The 23,278-nt window shown below is 39.4% G+C and overlaps 1 protein-coding gene across 1 annotated transcript in view; it reads left to right on the plus strand.

The window, feature by feature from the left end:
* The window catches only part of LOC122802225 (coagulation factor VII-like), a 794,227-nt gene that overhangs the window by 268,400 nt on the left and 502,549 nt on the right, over positions 1-23,278 (plus strand). Inside the window, exon 4 of the mRNA XM_044071885.1 lies at positions 16,366-16,479. Coding sequence (XP_043927820.1) covers positions 16,366-16,479 — 114 coding nt within the window. The remainder of the gene's footprint in view (positions 1-16,365; positions 16,480-23,278) is intronic.

Consider the following 23,278-nt stretch of genomic DNA (forward strand, 5'->3'; position numbering starts at 1 on the left):
ACAATAGAAAAAATAGCTGAGTTTCTTAAAGAATGTTTAAGCCCCCTGATTTCTGTTATGAGTAAAATGAAAACAGAATTGCTTTGTTTGTAGAATTAGATAGAGAAGCTAATAATAAAATTAATTGCTGTTTATATAGAAAAGCAATTAAAGAAACAAGTTGGTGTTATTTTGAAGTAGCCACACATTATTTTAAAGAGAAATATTCCTAGAACTATATTTCTAAGACCTGATTAAAATACTAATATGGGAAATGGAATATAATACATAGACAGAAAGAGGATATCACAATGATGTATTATCACATCAACTGGAAAAGGATGAAAAAGGTACAAGTGTTAAAAGTGTTGTTCCAGTGCTACCTTATCTGAATGATGAAATTGTGTGTAGAGATGAACAAGCAAAAAGGGATGTTAAAGAAAATTATCTGCATATGTTACATATAAACACATGGATTAGACAAAAACTAGAGAATATAAGGTACAACTGAATAATTCTGTGTGTGTACATTTGTTCCTGATCTTTTAAACATATGCAGAGGAGATACTGTTGTTTTTAGATTATGATGAAAAACAGCATTGTCCAAAAACATTAGCTCAATAATCTTTGCAGTGCAACAGTGTAGCACCGCAGTGAGTGATTTTTCTGTATTTCAGTGTTATTTCAAGTTGTACTGAGGATCCTTCTTGGCTGGCGATGTATACTTCATTTTGCTTCTTCAATATGTTAATCATGCTGCTGTTGTTATAAAGTAAGAATATGGGAATAATCCTGATTCATTTGGTGAGAATTTTGAAAAAGAACAGGATGGTGCAGATTCAATAAAGCCTACACCATTCGCTAAGACTGCATATGCATTGTGGCGCAATGCACACTTGGTAGTGCCCATTTTGTATTCAGTAAGTGGCTCTACATGCCGTGTGGAGCTGTGCAAACATGGTAAACATTGTAACATGCTAATTACAGCATAACCAGATGAATTGTATGCTAATCAACAAAATCAGAATAGATGAGCTATTCAATCAGCTATAAAGCAATCATATAAACTCAGTGTAGGTTTTCTCTGTGAATTCCAAAACCTATTGGAATCCAGACATGGAAGGTACTCTACATGGAAACAATGTTAGTGGCTGCAGTTGCTCTTACACATGTAGCTTCCACTGTATTTCATTGTAGAAGTAATAGACTGTAGTTTTCCATTACATCACAAGGTGGAGCTCCTTTTCAGGGATATTAAAGACAATTTTGAAAGTGAAAGAGGAGACTGAGATACTAGCTGAAGGAGGGAAGACTGAAACAGGGAGCTGAAGGGAAAAAGGGCCTTGCAGCATGACTGAATTTTCTTTCCAGTGCTTTGGGACAAGGAAGTGAAGTAGCAGATTGTGTCTGTCTTTTGCTGAAATCCCGGATGATGGTATTTTGTAAAATCAGGAAAGAAGTCTGAAACCAGTAGTTCCATGTCTGCATATGATTCAGCAAGAAAAGGAGTTCCTTTGGACCTAGTACAGAGAAGCCATAAATGATTACCCGAGTTCTGGCAGGTGATTTTTCTACTTTTCTCATCAGAAGAACCACGGTGCCTGGTCACTAGGATATTCTCGATGGAGTGGTGATAGGCTCTGGCCGTCATTTTATATTTTTATAAGATTGTGGATTCCCTCCCAAATGCTTTGTGGATTACAAATAACTGGGATCCATATAAGCTCCAGTCCAGGGCCCAATCATGCCAGCAGCAAGACTGTAAGTAGTCACTGCCCAGTGAACAGGGTATAATAGAGTGTTTCATAATAGGTCTGTTTAGAATTGATCAAGGGGGTTGAGGGTGTTAGTACTGCTCAATGGCATTGCATTTTCTCATACTTGTATCGTTGCATTATAAATCTTCATTGTTCAATGACATTGCATTTTGCTCATGTTAGGACTGCTGCCTTCAAGAATTTTGCTGCTCAATGACATTGCATTTTCTCATAACTGTATTGTCATATTATAACTCTTTTATTGCTTAATGACATTGCATCTTTTTCCGTGTTTGTATTGCTGCATTATAAAGCTTTACTGCTCATTGATATTGCCTTCTTCATGCATGTTTGAAAGTCTAGACCTTTCTCTGTTGATTTCTGGGGAAGAGGGTGAATGTATGTTTTCATTGTATGCATATCTCACCTTGCTTTATTGCTAACTGGTGCACTGTTGAAATGATTTGTTTATGGTTGTGCTATTGCCTTTTAAGCTAGATATGTCAACTAGAATAAAATCTGTCATTCTTGCCACCTTGGTGTGTTGGGCCTATACGGGTGTCACCAGAGTTAGGTAGGAAGGAACCCATATCTACTTCAGCTACACTTTCAGGTGCACTATATTTGGGGGCTCATCTGGGATTGCCTGTACTGCCTTGGACTCCACCCTATTTCCTGTATGTGTGGAAAGCAAATTCAGCAGAAAGATGAACCCAGAAGTAGCTGCTAAGTGGTGCAAACAGCACAATGCTCAGTCAGAGCATTGCTTAGTTCTGTTGTTGCCAGGGGTCACATGGACTGATATGCAAATACATCAAGTCACAGGATCCTTACCAGTTGTAGGGTGTGGAATTTTTTTAGGCAGCACTATGGACCAAACCGAGCAGAGCACATTGGCCTTATTAGCATGGAAAAGTCCTTTAGTGCATGAGCACATACCTTCGAGTGTACAAATTTCAGGTGAAAGTGCAGTCCGTGTAGTAATCACTGAGAAGTGCACTACTTCAGCAACAGAGAAAATAGCTGTGGAAGCTATACAAGTAGGTCAGAACCTTACACCAGAAGCTGCAGCTTCACTGCCCATAAATACTACAGGGCCTGAAGTTTTGAATGCTTTTGGAAGTATTGCAGAAAAATGCTTAAAGGCTACACAGCCATTCACTGGCTTTGGCTACCACAAATTACATTTCTTTTCTGGCAAACAACCCACACCTCATGGAGAGGAAGATTTTGAATCCTGGATGGATCAGGCTTCACAAGCCCTAGAGGAATGGGATATCCCAGAATCTAAGAAGAAGCAGCTGATAGCTGAAAGTCTAAAGGGATTAGCTGCAGATACCATACACAACATAAGGATGGATAATCAAGATTGCATGGCCAAGGACTATTTAGGAGTACTGCAGGATGTGTTTGGAAGGACCGAGAGGGCTACTGACCTACTGTATCAGTTTGAACATACATACCAAGAAGTTGGTGAGAAACTATCTGATTACATTAAATGATTAGATAAAATGCTCCACCAGATCATCCTAAAGAAGGTTGTTGCCACAGCTCAAGTCACCAAGACAGTTGCAGAACTGCAGAAAGCCATGGTAACTTTAGCTGAAGGGAGGAATACATCAGCTAGAACCTCCATGAAAGGACTCAGGGAAGAACCGATTCAGCCAATGTTCAGAGCTCCTACTGGATTTTGTTTTCACTGTGGGTATGTAGGGCATATAAAGCAAAAGTGTCCTAATGCAGACAACTTGAAAAAAGTGAACAAATTATTACTGGCTAGTGAAAATGCAGGGATACTTCAAAGGGCCTCAGTGAAGGAGCCAGCCGAGTGCCCAGTTACAAAGAGCTCCATAAAAATCTAACATCAAAAGATAGCATCCTGGATCTCTTTTCCACACAAATCCTTGTAATAGGGGTGAGAAACTACCTACTATGCACATTTCTAGCTCATCTAAGGTGAACAACTGAATTGGAAAGTCATCTCAGCCAAAATTTCAGCATCTGAGACCACAAAGCATTACTAAGCAAGAGTCTTATCTGTTAAAATGGCAAGGTCACCTCAACCACATGCTGACTGCCATACAGCTGAGCAGCATCGGAAACAGAAACTACCCGATGACCTACTGGAACCGTCCCCTGTCGTGTCAGTAAAAATAGAAGGAGTGTATAGTAAAGCACTGTTGGATACTGGTGTACAAATCACCATTCTGTACTGAGACTTTTAAAAAAATGCTTAAAACATTTGCCACTTGAAAAGTTAGAAGATTTGGAGATTGGTGGGCTAAGTGACACAAAGATCCCTTATGATGGTTATGTCTCACTCAAGTTAGAATTTTCCACTTCAGTTGTTGGGTCAACAGAAGTTTTTGAAACATTTGCTGTTGTGTGCCCCAGACCAAAAGGAAAGGATTCAGTATCTATTTTAGTGGGGACAAATACTGACCTCGTCAGAAGAATGCTAATGCCTCAGTTGACCCAGGAACACCCAACACTACATCCCCTCCTGAGACCAGTTTTCTGTACCCTTCAAAGGGAGATGGATAGTAATAAAGATGAAACTGGTCATGTGTGAACCCTGTTTGGGAAAGAGCATATAATTCTTCCTGGTCAGGTCACCTACTTGAGAGCCAAAGTGAGGATGTGTGGACAAACAGTTTCCTCTCATCTCATGATGGAAATGAATCCAGAAAGTGACTTGCCACAGGGGCTGGAACTAGTCCCAGAAGTTTGGCCTGTGGACAAGTTAAAGCATTCTTATGACATTTTGCCTGTGGGGTTAAAGAATAAAGGAAGTACTCCCATTGTCCTGCATTCACAAGTGTGTTTGGGAAATGTTTATGCTGCCACTCCCTTACCTGCTTCTGTGTTGACAAGGAATGAGAGCAGGGCCAACGAGTTGAAGCTGGAAGATATTGATATAGGATGTGGTCTCTTGCCTCCTAAGTGGCTAACCAGAGTTAAAGAGCTACTAATGAAAAAGAAAAATTGTGTTTCTAGTAGTGAAATAGATGTGGGCTGTGCAAAAAGTGCAGAACACCAAATAAGATTAAAAGAGGACCGGCCTTTCAGGGAATGTTCCAGAAGAGTAGCTCCAGGAGACCTGGAGGACTTAAGAAAACATTTGGAAGAACTAAAAGCCACAGGGATAATTTGAGAGTCAAGAACTCCATATGCCTCTCCCATTATCGTTGTCAGAAAAAAGAATGTGTCAATTTGCATGTGTGTTGACTATCTCAATCTGAATCAGCAAACCACTCCAGACCAGTACGCAACTCCCCGGATTGAAGATGCTCTAAGTTGCCTGGTGGGCAGTAAGAGGTTCAGTGTGCTAGACTTAAGGAGTGGATACTATCAAATCCCTATGCACCCAGAAGATAAAGAGAAGACTGCCTTCATCACCCCTTTGTGATTTTTTGAGTTTGATCGCCTACCTCAAGGTTTATCAAATGCACCGGCAACTTTCCAGGGAATCATGGAAAGAACAGTTGGAAACATGCATCTCCTGGAGGTCTTAGTCTATGTGGATGACATCATTGTCTTTGGGAGGACACTAGAGGAGCACAAAGAAAGACTGATGAAGGTATTGGACAGGATTGAGAAGGAAGGCCTGAAGTTGTCATTGGACAAGTGCAAGTTCTTCCAACCTTCAGTGACCTATGTGGGACATGTAGTGTCTGCAAATGGAATATCCACAGATCCTAGCAAAGTTGAAGTGGTGACATCTTGGTCCAGACCCAAAACTATCACAGAGCTGTGATCTTTTCTGGGGTTCTGCAGTTACTATAGAAGGTTTGTGGAAGGAATTTCAAAGATAGTAAGACCCCTCAACCATTTGCTCCGAAATGATGAGAAAGCAGATGAAACAGATGAAGATATCCTTGTGAAGAAAACCTAAGGGACCGAGAGGTTCTAAAGAACGCATTGAGAGTTGTTGGGCTCCTGAGTGAGAAGAGTCATTTGAACAGCTTAAGTATTGCCTCACACATGCCCCTGTGCTGGCATATGCTGACTCAACAAAGCCATACTCTTTACATGTGGATTCTAGCAGGGATGGCTTATGAGGAGTCCTTTACCAGGAGTATGACAAGAAGCTGAGACCTGTGGCTTTTATCAGTCGGAGTTTATCCCCCACAGAAAGAAACTACCCTGCACAGAAGTTGGAATTCCTTGCTTTAAAGTGGGCGGTAGTGAACAAGCTGCATGACTATCTCTATGGGGCTGAGTTTGAAGTGCAGACTATCAACAATCCTCTGACATACATCCAGACCACTGCAAAGCTAGATGCTACTGGCCACAAATGGATGGCAGCTCTATGCAACTATAATTTCAGTTTGAAATATCACCCAGAACACAAAAATGGAGATGCTGATGGTCTGTCCAGAAGACCTCAGGGAGATTTACACCCTGACGATGAGTGGGTGGAAATTCCAGCACCAGGGGTGAGAGCTATGTGTCAGATTGCAACCTGCTATCAACACACTGAATGTTGGGCCCAGAAGTTGGGTCTGTCTGCAGCAAACATACCTCAAGCTTACTGTAATCTGGTCACTTTACAGGCTTCATTACTACCAGCTTTGAGTAACAGTGACCTCAGGAGAGATCAAAGTGAAGACCCCTTAGGTCAGCTGGTGGTAGCTGCTTTAGAGAAGAAACATGTTAATATGCTTCGCATGGATATTCATCCTCTGGCAAGACTTTTGGCCAAAGAATGTGACAGACTCCAGATACAGAACTAGTGTATAGGAGATCTCCAAGTGCACTTGTCAGTGAAAAAATGGCAATTGTTGCTTCCTCAAAAGTATAGAGAAGTAGTACTCCGGTCGTTGCATGAGGAGCATGGTCATCTTGGTTATGATAGGGTCTGGTATGAGACAGGTTCTACTGGGCATGCATGAAGCAAGATGTTGAGGATTATTGTTGTACATGTCTTTGTTGCATTCAGAGAAACCAGCGCTGCCTCGTTGGGTCAAATGGAAAGTAGTGGACCATGGAACTGGTCTGTATAGATTTTCTGTGCATAGAACCAGATGAAGGCGGGATCAGTAATGTTCTGGTGGTGACAGACCATTATACCAGATACACTCAAGCATTTCCCACTCGCGATCAGAAAGCTATTACAGTGGCAAAACTACTAGTTGAGAAGTTCTTTGTACACTATGGCCTGCCAAAAAAGATACACTCTGATCAAGGATGTGATTTTGAGAGCAAGCTTCTCCATGAACTACTCACTCTGTTGGGAGTCCAAAAAAGCCGCATCTCTCCTTATCATCCTCAAGGGGATCCTCAGCCTGAGCGTTTCAACAGAACTTTACTAGACGTGTTGGGGACACTATCTGCTGAGAAGAAGAGTCAATGGAATAGACATGTAGCCACAGTGGTGCATGCTTACAACAGTACTAAAAATGATGCTATAGGATTCTCTTCTTACTTCCTAATGTTTGGAAGAGAAGCTCGTCTTCCTGTTGATGTCACGTTTGGAGTCACAGCTGATGATACACCAGTTCGATCTCATGGCAGTTATGTGGAGAGATTCAAGAAGAACCTCAGACAGGCTTATGAGCTTGCTGAAAAATCAACAGGACAAAGACATCAGTGAAACAAGGCTCACTATGACAAAAAATAAAGATGCATGACTTGCAGCCAGGGGACAGAGAACGTTTGAGAAATTTGGGACTACAAGGAAAGCATAAACTAGATGACCACTGGTGATCTGAGATTTACATAATTTGTTCTCAGCTACCTAATATCCTTGTCTACCAAGTTTGCCCTGAGGGGAAAGAAGGACCCATTAAAACCTGGCACCGCAACAACTTAATGCCTTTGGCAAAATCAGTGAGACTCATGAATCCGGAACCTAGAATGGCTCTGCAGAAGCCCAACTCAAGATGATCCAGAAGGCTAAGATGGAGAGGAACTATCCTTTCCAATGTTCAAGAGCCTATGCTTCATTGTACTGAGGGAGAGGAGGACAGTGATGATGACTGGGGTTTCAGTGGGCTTTTTTATGAGGGCGTTCAAGACCCTGTGGGTTGTAATCCAATGTAAATGCATCAGAATTTGTTCCTTGTCATATCAAGCAGCCTAGACCTAACAACGGTCTAAGCAATGTTTCTGTACCTCTTGCAGAACCTGATACTGATGGAGGCCCTGCTAGGCAAACTTCATAAAATAGTGCTGAGGACAGTCATACCATTATGGAAAATGAAAGTGAAGTTATACAAGAGGAGATCTTAGAAGTAGAAAATATGCCTTCTGAAGAACTGGACATTGAATGTGATGTGAGTGACAAACCTTTCGAGCAAAATTCCTTAGCTGTCTCTTCTGAACCAGAACTGCAGAGACTGATTCAGCCCCCACAGAGAGTTACATATAACAATTCGGGTCATAGTACACAGGAACCTGTGACCACAGCTCATCGGAAAGTCTGCACCCATACTCCCTATGCCTCCTACTCCAGTGGTGACACCCCATCCTAAGTTAAGCATAAGGCTGGTTACCCTTGGTGGAATGTACCCTTTGAATACAAAAATATTGTTCAGTTCTTGGGAGGACCCAAGATGTTCAAGTGGGGGAGAGTATAGCTCCCACTGTATTTCATTGTAAAAGTAATAGACTGTAGTTTTTCATTACACCACAAGGTGGCTTTCCTTTTCAGAGAAATAAAAGACAATTTCAAAAGTGAAAGAGGAGACTGAGATACTAGCTGAAGGAGGGAAGACTGAATCAGGGAGCTGAAGGGAAAAAGGGCCTTGCAGCATGACTGGATTTTCTTTCTAGTGCTTTTGGACAGGGAAGTGAAGTAGCAGATTGTATCTGCCTTTTGCTGAAATCATGGATGATGGTATTTTGTGAAATCAGGAGAGAAGTCTGAAACCAGTAGTTCAATGTCTGCATATTATTCAGCAAGAAAAGGAGTTCCTTTGAGCCTAGTACAGAGAAGCCATAGATAATTACCAGAGTTCTGGCAGGTGATTTTCTACTTTTCTTATCAGAGGAACCATGGTGCCTGGTCACTAGGATATTCTCAACAGAGTGGTAAGAGACTCTGGCCATAATTTTATATTATTTAAGATTGTGGATTCCACCCCCCCCCCCCCAAATGCTTTGTGGATTACAAATAACTGGGATTCATATGAGCTCAACTCTTGAGCCCCATCATGCCGGAAGCAAGACTGTAAGTAGTCAATTGCCAATGAACAGGGTATAATAGATTGTTTCATAGCTGGTCTGTTTAGAATTGATCAGGAGGGTTGAGGGTGTTAGTACTGCTCAATGACATTGCATTTTCTCATATTTGTATTGTTGCATTATAAATTTTCATTGTTCATTGACATTGCATTTTGCTCACGTTAGGACTGCTGCCTTCAAGAATTTTGCTGCTCAATGACATTGCATTTTCTCATATCTCTATTGTCGTGTTATAACTCTTTTATTGCTTAATGACATTGCATCTTTTTCCATGTTTGTATTGCTGCATTATAAAGCTTTACTGCTCATTGATGTTGCTTTCTTTGTGCATGTTTGACTGTCTAGACCTTTTTCTGTTGAGTTCTGGGGAAGAGGGTGAATGTATGTTTTCATTGCATGCATATCTTACCTTGACTTATTGCTAACTGGTACACTGTTGAAATAATTTGTTTGTTGTTGTGCTATTGCCTTTTAAGTTAGATGTGTCAGCTAGAATAAAAACTGTACTTCTTGCCACTTGTTATGTTGAGCCTATAGGGGTGTCACCAGAGTCAGGTAGGAAGGAACCCATATCTACTTCAGCTACACCTGCGCGTGCACTGCACACATATGTGTGTGCAACATGCACAAGTCGATACTGCTGCTGTTGCAAGCAGACACCGGCCAAGAAGGAGATGGGTATTTAGACCCTTATTAACTTATCATTGTCTGGATGATGTGGAAATCGTAAAATGCTACAGGGTGGATAGAGGCATACTACAGAAACTCTGCAACCTCTGTTGTCCACAACTGAGATCAAGGACAAACCAAGAGGAACCAATACCTGTGGAGACTAAGGTATGTGCAGCACTTAGAATATCAGCTAGAGGAACTTTGCAGAGGCCAACAGGGCATACGCTGCGGCTGTCACAGACATCAGAATCCAGAATCCTACATGAATTCCTGAATGCTATGCTACAACATGCCACTGATTACATGCAATTGTCCCTGTACACACAAAACTCTAGAAACCCAACAGGTGATGTAGAAACGCACAACTAGTACTTGGCTGCCCCACCCACAAAACAACAGGAAAATGACAGTTTGTACAATGTAAGGAATAACACATAATTAACTTGTTATAAATGCTTTCCATACAATTTTTACAAAATGTGTACACATTTACAACACAAAGTCTAGTACACCCTGGTAGTGTTCATGGGCCATCTATGTCATTGACAATATAGTACTTTATATTGCCATGCAATAAGATCAAGGGTGGCTTGTGGTACCAGAGTGTTGGGCTGCAGTTCCTCCAATTTTGTCACAAAAAAAAATAAAAAAAAAAGTTAATTAGTAGTTTTTTACACATTCATAGTAGTTTGAACTGCAAACTAGTGTGTAAAGCCGAAGAAGCGATGTGATGCAGAACTCGGAACTAAAGGCATGCATGCTTGATTTCCAATTGTTAACAACAGAAAAAAGCACTATCTTTTTGTCACTGAACTTTTTTAAAACAGTCCAGATTGGGAAGACTGCAGGCATTTACAAAGATGCCCAGAAGTCATACTGATTTTAATTGCAGAAAGCTGGAGACTGATAGGACTGTTAAGTCAACAGCCTATGAAGTAATCCAAGTATGTGCTGCAGCTGCTGACTAGTCCTTTTACTCTTGTGTTCTCTTCCTGTGCTTTAATTGGACATAGTTAAATTGTGAGGGAGAGAGAGCGAGAGATGAAGGAAATTGTTTTATAAACAGCACATCCATTGATCGGATTATTTTTTTTGACTCTGAGCAAAATTCAGAATCAAACTTTAAGTTAAGAGAAGCCAAGGAAATCTATTTATAAATGAACCCCCACCCCTGCAAAAATAATTATCAGTTATTTTTTTTTTCCTGGCAGGGCGAACCAGATACTTTCTATATGTTTTTGCTGGCAGAACTCAACCAGATACTAATGGTCTGTGTGTTTTGGGGGGCTGTTGATAACTTTCTTTTTTTTAATATAACATCCTAGCAGGGTTAAGCAGATATTAGGGAAGCAATGTGTTTTCTGGACTGTTGATGCTTTTTAAGGAGGCAGTGTGTTTTGGGGGCTGTTGATGATTTTTTTAATATAATATCCTAGCAGGGTTAACCAGACACTAAGAAGGCAGTGTGCTTTGGAGGCTGCTTAATTGAGAATGTCTTTTTTCTAATAAAATATCCTGGCAGGGGTCAAACATATACTTGGTACAAGTATGTTTTCGTGACTGCTTCTGGATATAATGTTTTTTTTTTAACTTAATAGCTTTTTTCTGGGTGAATTAAGATTAGGATGGTGTGTGGATGTTTTGCTGTTGTTGTTGGAACTCTGGCCTTGAATGACTAAGTGTGTATGGGTGAACTGAAGTACGATAACCTGCAAGCTCTTGACTATGTGATGTGAAAGAAAACAGTAATGTAACCATTGTCTTCTCTCTTCATTATTTTATACCTTCTAGGTTCAAATCAGATACTTGGGTAGGCAGTCAGGCTGGGGGACTATGCCTAGTATGTGTGAATGAAAGGACTGGCCTTACTGGTGTACTTCTGACTTGCATTGCAAGAGTAACGTAAATTTGAGTGAAATAAGATCGACCACAAGCTCTGAACTCTGGCAATTATTTATGAGAAAAAAATTCATATGACTAACAATGAAAAAAATACATATTAATAAAAATCTTGTCTTTTATCATTTTTTTGTCTTTTAACCTCACTAAATCAAATCAGATACTGTGGCTGGGGTGGGTAATAGGGATTTGAGCTATGTGTGAATGAAACAACTGACCCTGCTGTTTACTGTTGTTATAATTCTGACTTTGCAAGACTGTAATAGTTATCTGTACTTTCAGATGAATGTAATCTAATTATCAAATGTATGATGCGTTCTTAAGGTATGTTATTTTATATCTGTTGATGTATATATTGAATATCTGTTTAAAAAGGTTTTTAATATGTTAGAGCTTTTCTCCCCGGATATATGCTGAAAAGAGTTTTACCTGGGTAAACAAGAGTAAAATAAAATGAAATCTGTATTTGTGTAAGGTGAGCTGGCACACATAAGAGTTGACTCATGATTCTGTCAACTAAATGAAATTAATGCAAGTATGTACCTAACTGTTGCTATTATTTCTATTCTAATCCTGGCAGTGTCAAAGCAGATTCTTTTGTTCAGTAATGGGGAGGGGGAGCTGTTTGTGAATTAAAGAGGCTGACTGGCCCTGCTGTTTACTGTTGTAATTCTGGCTTTGCAAAATTAAGGTGTATTTTGGTAAAGTCAACTGGCATACAAGCCTGTGTCACTGTCTCTCAGAACCACTGGCACATTAGGCATTGACTGTGGATGTCTTTTTTTCTGATAAAATATCCTGGCAGGGGTCAAACAGATACCAGGTAAGTAGCGTGTTTTGTGGACTGCTTGTGGATGAATTTTTTTTTTTAACCTAATAGTTTTTTTCAGGGTTAAAAAGCTTTAATTGTGAATAATAAATTAAGATGGTAGACTGGGATTTCCAAATCTCCTTACTTTTCACTTGGCATGGTACAAAATGCAGATTACATGATACAGTATAATGTATGTTTGCTGCATCATGTGTACGCATAATAGTTTCATGCAGCCAAGACCAACCACTACTTTACTGTTTAGAGATGTTTGGTCTTTGTGATGTTATACCATAACCTAAACAATTCATTAACTCTGAAATGTGATTTAGTCTAGTATTTGGAAGACTACTCAGCATGTGCAATCATGATTGGGCACTTATTTTATGTAAAATGGTAAGCATGATCAGTGTTGTTCCCAATGTAACATAGCCCCTCCCTGTTAAGTTAACCCCACCCCTATGTAGTTGGTTCCACCCCATTCAGGTATCTCCTGCAGCCCCCTTTGATTTGAAATCACCAGTCGCCACTGAATAAGAGTGAAAAAACTGTAAGGTAACCAGCTTTAAGAATAACACTTGTAATAACATAATAGCCAATCTGCTAGATGACAGATTTGGAGCATAACTTCACCACCTGACTCTCCAGTCATCCCCCAAAGGATACCTGGCACCAGTCCTTAGCATATTATCTCAAGAGAGCAGATCATCTCAGTGGTCTACAAGGCCAAAAACACAATATCAGTAGGACCAGACATCGGGCACAACTTATGTGTACCAGTTGCCTATCTGTGAAAGTCAATGCATGCCAAGAGTGAAGTATAAGAAGTGTATGCAGATAACTGTTTAATCCCCTAATGTCTGTATAACAATTTTATTTGTAACATGTGAACAAATCTAGCACATACTTGAAAAATATAAGCATACCTTAGCAACATCAAAAGCCTTCAGTGCAGATAAAACTAAAGGAATCTCAGTCCTCTGTGTTCTACAAATACATAAGCTGTCTCATCTTCAAGTAGCCTAGCTACATGGTTACCTTGTCATGGTGTAGACTTATGCCTCCGAGCGTGGTGAAGATACAGATGTGGTGTGAACTCATTAGAATTGCGGAATCCCAAACTTGTAGCGGGATGTAAACATAGTGTAGGCACTACCTCATTGTTTGTTGCTAATGGATTGCAGCTGTGAATGGTTAGTGGAAGGGAAAAGGAATACACAACAATTCAGACTCCCTACCTGCAATGGGTGTGTCAGCCAGGATGCACTTACAAAGTTCATAGAAAGTTACTAGGGTAATGGTCCTACAGCCATTGCAAGCCTAGCTATATTTATTCTGAATTACCCCAATTGCCAGGGGTTAGGTGAGTGAAGTTTGCAGGGGTAAGGGTCAATGGTAGTTAATACTGACTTCCTCTGTTAAAGAGGAACATGAGCACCACCACATGAGTGAATTTGCAATCACCCATCCATTGCTCTGCATTGTGTTTGAGGAAGGGTTAGGGAGGGGCTCTGTTTCACATGAATTTGAAGCTTGTTCCACAGAAGTGGCAGACTCTGGGAGATGCATCTATCTCTCCAGCATGACCTGTTCATGTCAGAGGCTAGGTTAAGATCCCTGGAGTGAGTGACACTCATGCAGTTCGATTTATGAATGTGTAGCATTTTCATCAAGGGTGGGTCAGAGACTGCCCTGTAAGCCAGATACAGGCCACCCCACAGCAGCCTGTAGGAGACAGAATGCAATGACAGGGCTTTCAGTCTTTCCACATAAGACTTGTTTTGTATACCCTATAATTACTTGGTGAGAAACCTCTGTGGTGTCTCCAACTGTTGCAGGTGTTTGGTGAGTTAAATGAAAAAGGGAGCATTGTACTCAATTATTGGTCTGATGAGGACTGGGTATAATGGAATTTTAATATCCTTAGATCTAGATGTGTTGCCTTTACTTATAAGATGTGCCACATAGAAGGATTTCCTTACTGCTGTGGATACCTGATGATCAAAGTTCAGATTGCTAACAACTGGAGTACCCAGATCATGTACCACTGGGTCTACACTTAGGGGAGTGCTGTCTATAATGTAATTAGTAGTGATGTCAGCTTTCCCAAAGGGAATAATAATGCATTTTTTTCATTTAACTTTAATCCATGGCTTTGGCACCAATCATTTGTCTGTGCTAACTCTGCCTGCAGTATATTAACATCATAAAGGGACTCAATGATTTCTCTCAATGAGCAATCATCAGCGAACTTGGTCAGCCACAGGCCTGTTTGTCTGGACTTCTGAGAAATAAATTCCAAACAATAAAGGGCCAAGCACAGAACTGTGTGGTATACCACTGATGACTGGTATTTTACTAGAGGTGAAGTCACCCACTTTGACAGCTTGTGTCCTGTTGGTAAGCCAGTTGTCTACCCATCTGGTATTGTAGGGGTCAATTCCTAAATGAGAGAGTCTCTCTATGATGCCAGAGGTGGGGATTGTGTCACGTGCCTTGGCTAGGTCAAGATAGGTGGCATGCAGTGTCTTTCCCTCATCAGGGCTTTGGTGACTTTCTCAAAGAAGTCAACCATATTTATAAGGCATGATCAACCTTTAACAAAACTGAACTGGGTGGAATCCAGAATTTGAAGATTACCTATGTCCTTGTTAATAAAGTCCTTAATGATTCTTTCCATGGCCTTACAGATGAGGCTAGTCATGCTTATGGGCCTATAATTCCCAGGGTCGGATTATGGTCTCCCTTTGTGCAGGGAGATTGCTGTTGCTGTAAAATAAAAATAAAGTACTGGACCAACACGGCTAGGCACAAACACAGTTTAATTACACCTAAAGAGGTAAAGCAAAAAAGTAAGCACTTTTGCAATTACTACACCGCATCATCAGACTGCTTGATGGCTAAAATACATCTAATTTAAATAAAAATCAGCTAATCAACTGTTAAAAATAGGACAAGCCAATTAACACTAAAAGGCATATACAATAAATAAGAAATCCTTTGTGTTACAATCATTTTAAGAACCTAAAAACTAACAATTAAAACAATGATAAGTCATATGCCGAAAAATGTCTTAGTGTTTAATTGAGCATGCTTTAAGGAATGGGATATTAAACATAAGAAAGACACCAATGCTTTGGCACAGCATAGTATACAGTACTGGACTGAACATATTTTTGAGTTGTTCCAGAGAATTTACATTGACAAGGTACAAGAGCCTCTGAGCCAGCATGGTTGTGGTCATGTATGTTTCCCATTTGGTGGTAGGGTAATTAAAATCACCCATGAGTAAGATGTTGGGCTGTATGGCCAGTTACTCCAGTAAGTCCAGGTATTTAGTATGCTTTTCCTGTTTCATAGTCAGTCTCTCCAAGATTACATTATAAATATTATAAATATATTAGTATTTGCATGGAGATGGGATCTGCTGTAGGAAAACATGAATGATCTTTGTACTTATTAAAGCAAACTAAATTTGCAATATTGAAACCTTAATTTCTTTGTTTCACATACTGATTCTGACAGACAAACAATCAGAATGTCATCAAAGGATGCTGTTGCCCTAGAAGTTTGACCATTCCAGAAGTGTGTGTGTGTGTGTGTGTGTGTGTGTGTGTGTGTGTGTGTGTGTGTGTGTGTGTGTGTGTGTGTGTGTGTGCATCTTAATTATATGTATTGGAACTGAACAAATGGGTATTTGGTGAAATGTTTAGGCTAAACTTCACTTGCATTTTGAAGGTAGATTATAATACATTATATGGATAGGTATGGTAGATTAGACATCATGGAGTTCAGACTAATCTTGATAATATTTTTATATTATTATATTTTAAAATCACCATAGAAAATTACAGTGTAACTACATTTTTATGTTTATTTTGCTAAATAACAGCACTTGGATGAAACAATCATTTTTTGTAGCAAAACAGATATCAGACAAGTGGTGGTAGTGGTTGATCCCTGCTGGCAAAAGTAAATTGCTAAATGAATAAGCTTTGTATTATTTTCTGTGATGTGAAACATAATGCGAGGTTTATCTATGATCTTATATTATTGCAGATCGAGGGAAATGTCAGTCTAACCCCTGTCAAAATGGTGGGACTTGTAGCGACAACTTTCAGAATTATGTGTGTCTCTGTCCAGAAGGATTTGAAGGTCGAAACTGTGAATTTGGTTAGTACACATAAAGATGTACATAGATTTGTTTCTAAGTTTATTGATTATGTCTTCAGTGTTTCCAGGGACTTACAATCAATTAAAATCAACCTCATAGCAGTTGTTCACAAACATAACAGCTATAGTCTTCTGTCAGCTGTCCTTTCTTTTAAAACACATACAACAATGGTGCTGTTTCTCATTTGTGGTTTAATAATAGCCTGATATCACAGCCTTCCAGATAAAGATTCACACTGCCTGTCTGTAATCTTTTTTGAGGTACAGTACCAGAGTGAGAAAAATTAAACTGATGGGCATGCCATGCAAAATATGATTTTATGAAAATGCCACATTTGTTCATATTGGTCTTAAAAACAAGTCTTTGTTTCATGAGTTCCTAAGTAACTGAATTCATTTAACATGAGAAATTTTTGCCAAGCTTTTGTGTTGTCTTGAAGGGTCATGATGGGTTGAAAATAATTTATGCAGAAAATACTTTTTGTTTTGCTTTCTGTCATAATTAAATAAGACCAATGAGGAAAAAAGTAGCTAATTTTCAGAGGTAACCAGACATTAGATTTATAATGACTTGTTTAAGATTGCTCAGTAATTTCAGAAGCAGAACAGTCTTCAAATATCTCACATGCAGCAAGATCACTCACATGGTACTTAGGTAGCCTTTTTGCTATGCTAGCAATACAATACAAATAAATACAATAGAATGCCATAAAGTTGTCATTAAAATATTGAATAAGCAATATATGCTGGAATTCTTGTATGTGTCTGAATTAATTCTGGTCCCCATGTATGTATTAGTAGATACTTTTTTTATATATATATCCAGCCTTAACACCTTCTCTGATTCCTATACTCAACCTTAAGATATAAATCCTTTCACCTACGAAGCTGCACTGGTACTCTCTATATCTAATTGACATCAATAGGGGTGGGAACCAGAGCCTACCATAAAACTATATTAATTTGTAATAGTGGGACTCAGGAAACTTTGATTTGAGACTGCTGTAAGTTGACAACAAAAGCATTTGGACTGCATTTTTACATTCAGAGAAGTACATTTTAGGTACATTTATACACATTTATGACTGTACTTACCTTACTATTTAAATCATTTTTTTGTATTTTAAGTATTTTTAAGTTAAAGCTATTAATTTAAGGCATTTGATAGTCTACATTGCTTTTTAGTTTCTCTGCTGGGCTGGTTTTTCTGAGTTTGTTGTAACTAATTGTAACTAGAGCCTGTGGTAATTAACCCAGCCCCCTTAATATTTTATATTACATGAGCAGTCCACCATCTCAGAGTTGAAACTGCTGCAAGCTGGTAACAAAAGCATTTGGACTACATTTTTGCATTCAGAGAAGTACATTTTAAGTACATTTATAATTGTATTTATCTTACCATTTAAATCAGTTTTATGTGTTTTTGCTCTTTATCTGAAATTAAAGCTATTAATTTAAGGCATTTTCATAGTTTGCATAGTTTTTTTTGGTTTCTCTGCTGGGTCAAGGTTCCCTTCCACTTTCCCTGTTCCTGTTTTGCTTTTATACTTTTTAGCTGCCTACCAATACTGTATAACTAGTCCTAGTAGCTCCTCCCAGTCTTATCCCCTTTGCTTGACTTACTGCTTTCTCAGAATTTCAGGCAAACTTGGGTGGCCTGTGTCTGACCAAGTTTGCTGACAGTTGCAAATTGGGAGCAATCATTGAGGCCTCCAACGATTTTAATATACTGCAGACAGAGTTAATGCAGACTAATGATACTAATGATTGGTGCCAAAGCCATGGATTAAATTGAAAAAAAATATATATATATTATTCCCTTTGAGAAAGCTGACACCCCTACTAATTATATTATAGACAGCACCCCCTAGGTGTAAACCCAGTAGTATGTGATCTGGGTATTGAGGTTGATAGCAGTCTTTTCTTTAACCACCAAATATTTCTGTGTGGCACACCTTGTAAGTAAATGCATTTCATCTAGAGCTAAAGATGTTATAATTTCATTATATTCATCCCTCATCAGACCAATAATTGAGTACAATACACCCTTTTGAATGTATCTCACCAGACACCTGAACAATTAGGGAAACCACAGATGTTTCTCACCAAGAAATTACAGGGTAAACAAAACAAGTCTTATGCAGAAAGACTGAAAGCCCTGTCATTGTAGTCTGTCTCCTATAGGTTTTTAATGGGTGACTTGTGCCTGGCTTACAGGGCAGTCTCTGACCCAGTCCTGATGGAAATGCTACATATTCATAAATCAGACTGCAGGAGGATCACTAATTCCAGAGCTCTTAACCTGGTCTCTGCCATGGACAAGTCATGCTGGAGAGATAGATACATCCCCCAGAGACTGCCACTTCTCTGGGCCAAGTTTTCAATTCACATAAAACAGATTCTCTCCCTGACCCTCTTCAAACACAACCTAGATCAATGGGTGGGTAACCACAGATTCACTCCTGGGGTGGTGCCCATAGCTCTTCTGTACAGACGAAGTCACTATTAACCACCATAGACCCTTACCTCTGCAAATTTCACTCACCTAACCACCAACAATTGGATCTACTCGGTATAAATTTGGGTAGGTTTGTAAGGGCTCTAGGGCTGTTAGCCTAGTAACCTCCTATGAACCTATGATTGCTGACAGACAGTAGTGTAGCTATGGTGGGGTGAGAGGAGCAACAGCCCCTGCTGCAAAGCATTGGGGGGAACAATCAGCCAAACCTGATTGATCTTTAATGTAATACCAGTTTTTAAAAGCCAGTATTGCATTTGCAGTCAAACCTGAGCACTGTAACACTCCACATGTGGTCTAAACTGTAGCAAATGGTATGCTACACATCTTTTTTTAAACTAAAACCTGAGAGTAGTAACATTCCATGCAGGCAGGGTATAAACTGTAGCAACTGTAGCAACTTTTGACAGTTTAAAAATATTTTTTAACTAAAACATGAGAGCTGAATTTACTCTATGCAGGCAGGTATAAACTGTAACAACTGTTTGCTACATTTGTAGCAAACAGTTTGCTACAGTTTAAAAGAAGAAATGTTTTTAATAATAAAATGCATTGAAGGAGGATTGGTGGCAGGCATAAAAACAGGATCTAAACTGCTAAGATGGAAAGAGGTCATGTCATGCATCTGGCTACTTGGTGTGAGTAGAAGGAATGTTCTTTCTTTTTTTTTTTTGCTCTTCATTTGGAGAGCTGAAAGGGTGGGCACTGGTTCATAGCACTGGCCCAGGGTGTTAATTGAACCAGCTATGCATCTACTGACAGTAGAAACTGGGAAGGCTTTCCCCTTAGACTGTTAGTGACTTTGAAATTGCCTTGAAGTGAGTGTATGTGTTCCTGCCTTTGAATTGCTTTGCAGTTACTTATGGCTTGTTGTGAGACTTGTTTCTGGTACCTTTTCACTCACTTCTAGCTAATTAAACTGGGTTTTTACCATATCTCTCAATCTCTTAATGTAAGGAATCTGGACAAAGCCTAAAGGAATGTGGCCACGAAGGTCCAAAAATAAGAAAAGGTTTTAAATATTGCTCTTATAAACTTAGAAAGTTGCTAGAATAACAGTATCTGTATTAGAATGCATTTTCTGGGTGATATGAACTCCAGTGCTCAAATGTTATGTTATTATTTACTGACTTCAGTCCTCAGTGATTACCAGAAACCCACAAATATTATGAGGAACAGACCAAAAATATAAAACAAAAATCTGGTCATACTGTGAAAAATCTGGACAGTTGAGAGTTAAGTGTTTTACATTAAGAAGACTGCAATTCTTGTTCGAGTAGAAAGGTAGCCTGGTCTGAGCAAGCTGGGAAACACACAAAGGATCTTCAAGTGACAATTAATTGTTGCAGCTAGAGGGTGCCTTTTCACTTTTGGCTAACCAAAATGTGCTTTTATATTAAGAAGACTGGGACTGCTATTCTAGTGAAAGCAGTAAAGTAGCCTGGTCAGTCCAAGTTGGGAAGTACACAGGAAGGCTTAAAGAGAGATTGTTTCATCAGCCAGAGGGCTTTTTAAGGACTTAGTTGAATGTTAATTTGCACTTGAGAGCTAGTTTTCCTGTGCTATTACATTAATAAGTTCCAGGATCATCCATCTTGTGACAGAAGGTTTTTACCTGGTCTTTCTGAGTTGAGAGCAGCCCAGGGAGCTTAAAGTATAGTAGTTTATTGGCCAGAGTGCACAGAAGTTAGTTTTCAGCTTTTTCTGTTTGCTATATTTTTGCAGAGCCATTCACCACTCAGTGGTGGGCAGCAGTACCCTGTGAAATAACAAACCTATAAAGCTAGTACTTAAGACTTTAACCTGCAACACAGAAAGGCTTTGCTTGTAGCTAAGCTTAGGGCAGCTAGATAGTGTAACACAGCACTGAGATTACAGCACTATCTAACATCTAGCCTTCAGCCTAGACATGACTCAGGTGACCCCTGTAAAACCAAGATCTTAAACCATAATAGCTCAACTTATTAATGTCTCTTTGACCAGCTTGGTAGATATGGGCACCCTGAGATAATGTAGCAATTGTCTCATGTATTCAGATAATCTTTTAATCCTTAAAGAATCTAACGCAGCATGCAAGATATGAAAATACATAACTTTCTTGAAGGCTGCTTACAAACAAGGTTGTCAAAACCACACACACATGACATCTTTCACACATATAGCTCACCACTCACACATAGAGCTTCTTATACTGTGTCACTTAAAAGAAACCACTCCAAACCTCAAAGACCTCCTAAGCCATCAAACCTACTCTCAGCGATCACCAAAAGCAACACCTAACACTACAAATAAGCCTACACCCAATAATCACCCAAGAACAACCCCATAAGGTAAGCAAACATTTTACCAAGTACTCTTGTCTCTGGAAATTCTATTATAAGATGCACAGATACTTGTCTCAGCACTCTGTACAAGGAGAAGGCAATGGTTTGTTGCTGATCTGGAGCTAGGATCTACAATATCATGCATGCTGTCAGGTCACTGGACCACAGGTACCAATATGATTCTATCATAGTTCATGTGGGTGTAAATGACCTGAGCTGTACCTCACTTGACTATATGAAAAGACACATTGTGGATCACTTTGAATATATATGTCACAGATGGATATGTTCCATGTATTGAGCAGCATTCTACCTTTACCAAGAATGATGCCACAGTATGAAGAGAAAATGATTGATTTTAATATTTGGTTTAGTTTCTAGTGTCACTCCAGGAATCCCAGTGTCTATTAGCATGGGGGGACATCATTAACAGATCATGTTGCTTTGGCAAGGATGGTATGCTTCTGCCCCCTCTCAGCTTTTTGATATTGGCTAAAACTTTATTCATCCCCTTACTGCCCTTTTAGGCAATGTCAAAATGACAAAACTACCACCAACATAGCAAAAAAAAAAAAAAAAAAATACTCAAAGCAACCTTAGGTGTTATTACTCAATGGTAGGAGCCTAAGCAAGAAAATCCACACCCTGTAAGCTCTCCTTACTATGCGTAATGTAGAAATCGGTGCTGTTATCTAGACTTGGTTCAAAGCTGCAGAAAGTATTCCAGCAGTGGATTGTTACAGTGCTTTTCACAGCAGGACAGACAGGGACTAAAGGTGGAAGTGTCTCGATCTATGTTAGCAGCAAATACAACTCTAGGCTGGTTAAACAGGATGATGTCCTGGAGTTCATCCTCATCCAAGTCTTCATAGACAAGGTTTCCTACCATGTATCAGCTATAGGTTACCTTCTGTTACCCACAAAGCTCACAACCCTTACATACATCTCTATACTCTGGAAAACATATACTGCCTCTAACTCACAGGCACAGCGTTTTGTGGACTTCATGAATGCACATACCCTTGACTAGATAGTACACGCTCAAACCAGAGGATCAAACATATTGGACCTAGTACTCCCCAATATGGGAGAGTGTTGCACCCCTCCTCCCCATTTTACATCCTCATTGGTGAAGTCAGTTCACAAAGCTGTCTCCCTCAAAATAAAATTCAACTCAGAAAACCCAACTAAAGCCATAACAGTTAGGAACTTTACTAAAGTACACTACATCCTATTCGGTGATGGTCTGTCAAAATTTATTGCTCCTCCAAACCCAGAGAATACTCCTACCTATGAAGAATTGTTTCCGAAACCCTTTGCAAATGGGTAAAAGTGCTGCACTGTGGCTGTCATACCTACCAGAATTAAGACCAGATCTAGCACCAAAAACAAACCACACTGGTGGAATCCTTATTTTAACAGGCTATATAATAAAAGAAAAAAAGTCATGGACAAAATCAGAAACAGTAGCTCTCACAGAAACAAGAGTTCTCTGATTAAACTAAACAGGAGTCCAACAAGGCAAATTACAAGGTCAGGACAGCCTTCCAGTCTAAAGACAATCACAATACCTTCTTCAGTTATGTCAGAAATCTTAAAGGTAATTCTCAGCAGTGTGTGGAACTAATGGTAAATGGCAAAACCTTCACCAACCAGGGTGACATAGCAAATCTACTGGCTAAAAGATTTAGCTTTAACTTCCCTCTCACATCCACAACTATCTCTTATGAAATCATTTCTAGCCATACCTCTCAACTGTCCAGATTTTTGAAGAATATCCATATTTTTGCCTTATATTTCCTGTATGTTCCTCATAAATTTTTTTTTGGCAAATCACTGGCTAATTATTGAGGACTGAATTCTGAAAATAATGGCAGACATTTGAGTTTCAGACTTCACACCCATCAGAAAATTCATGCTAATGCATAACCTTTTATTCTATCAACTTTCTAAGTTT

Source organism: Protopterus annectens, chromosome 5.part0 (assembly GCF_019279795.1).
Source record: "Protopterus annectens isolate FY-2018-M chromosome 5.part0, PAN1.0, whole genome shotgun sequence".
In the NCBI taxonomy this organism is placed as follows: domain Eukaryota; kingdom Metazoa; phylum Chordata; order Ceratodontiformes; family Protopteridae; genus Protopterus; species Protopterus annectens.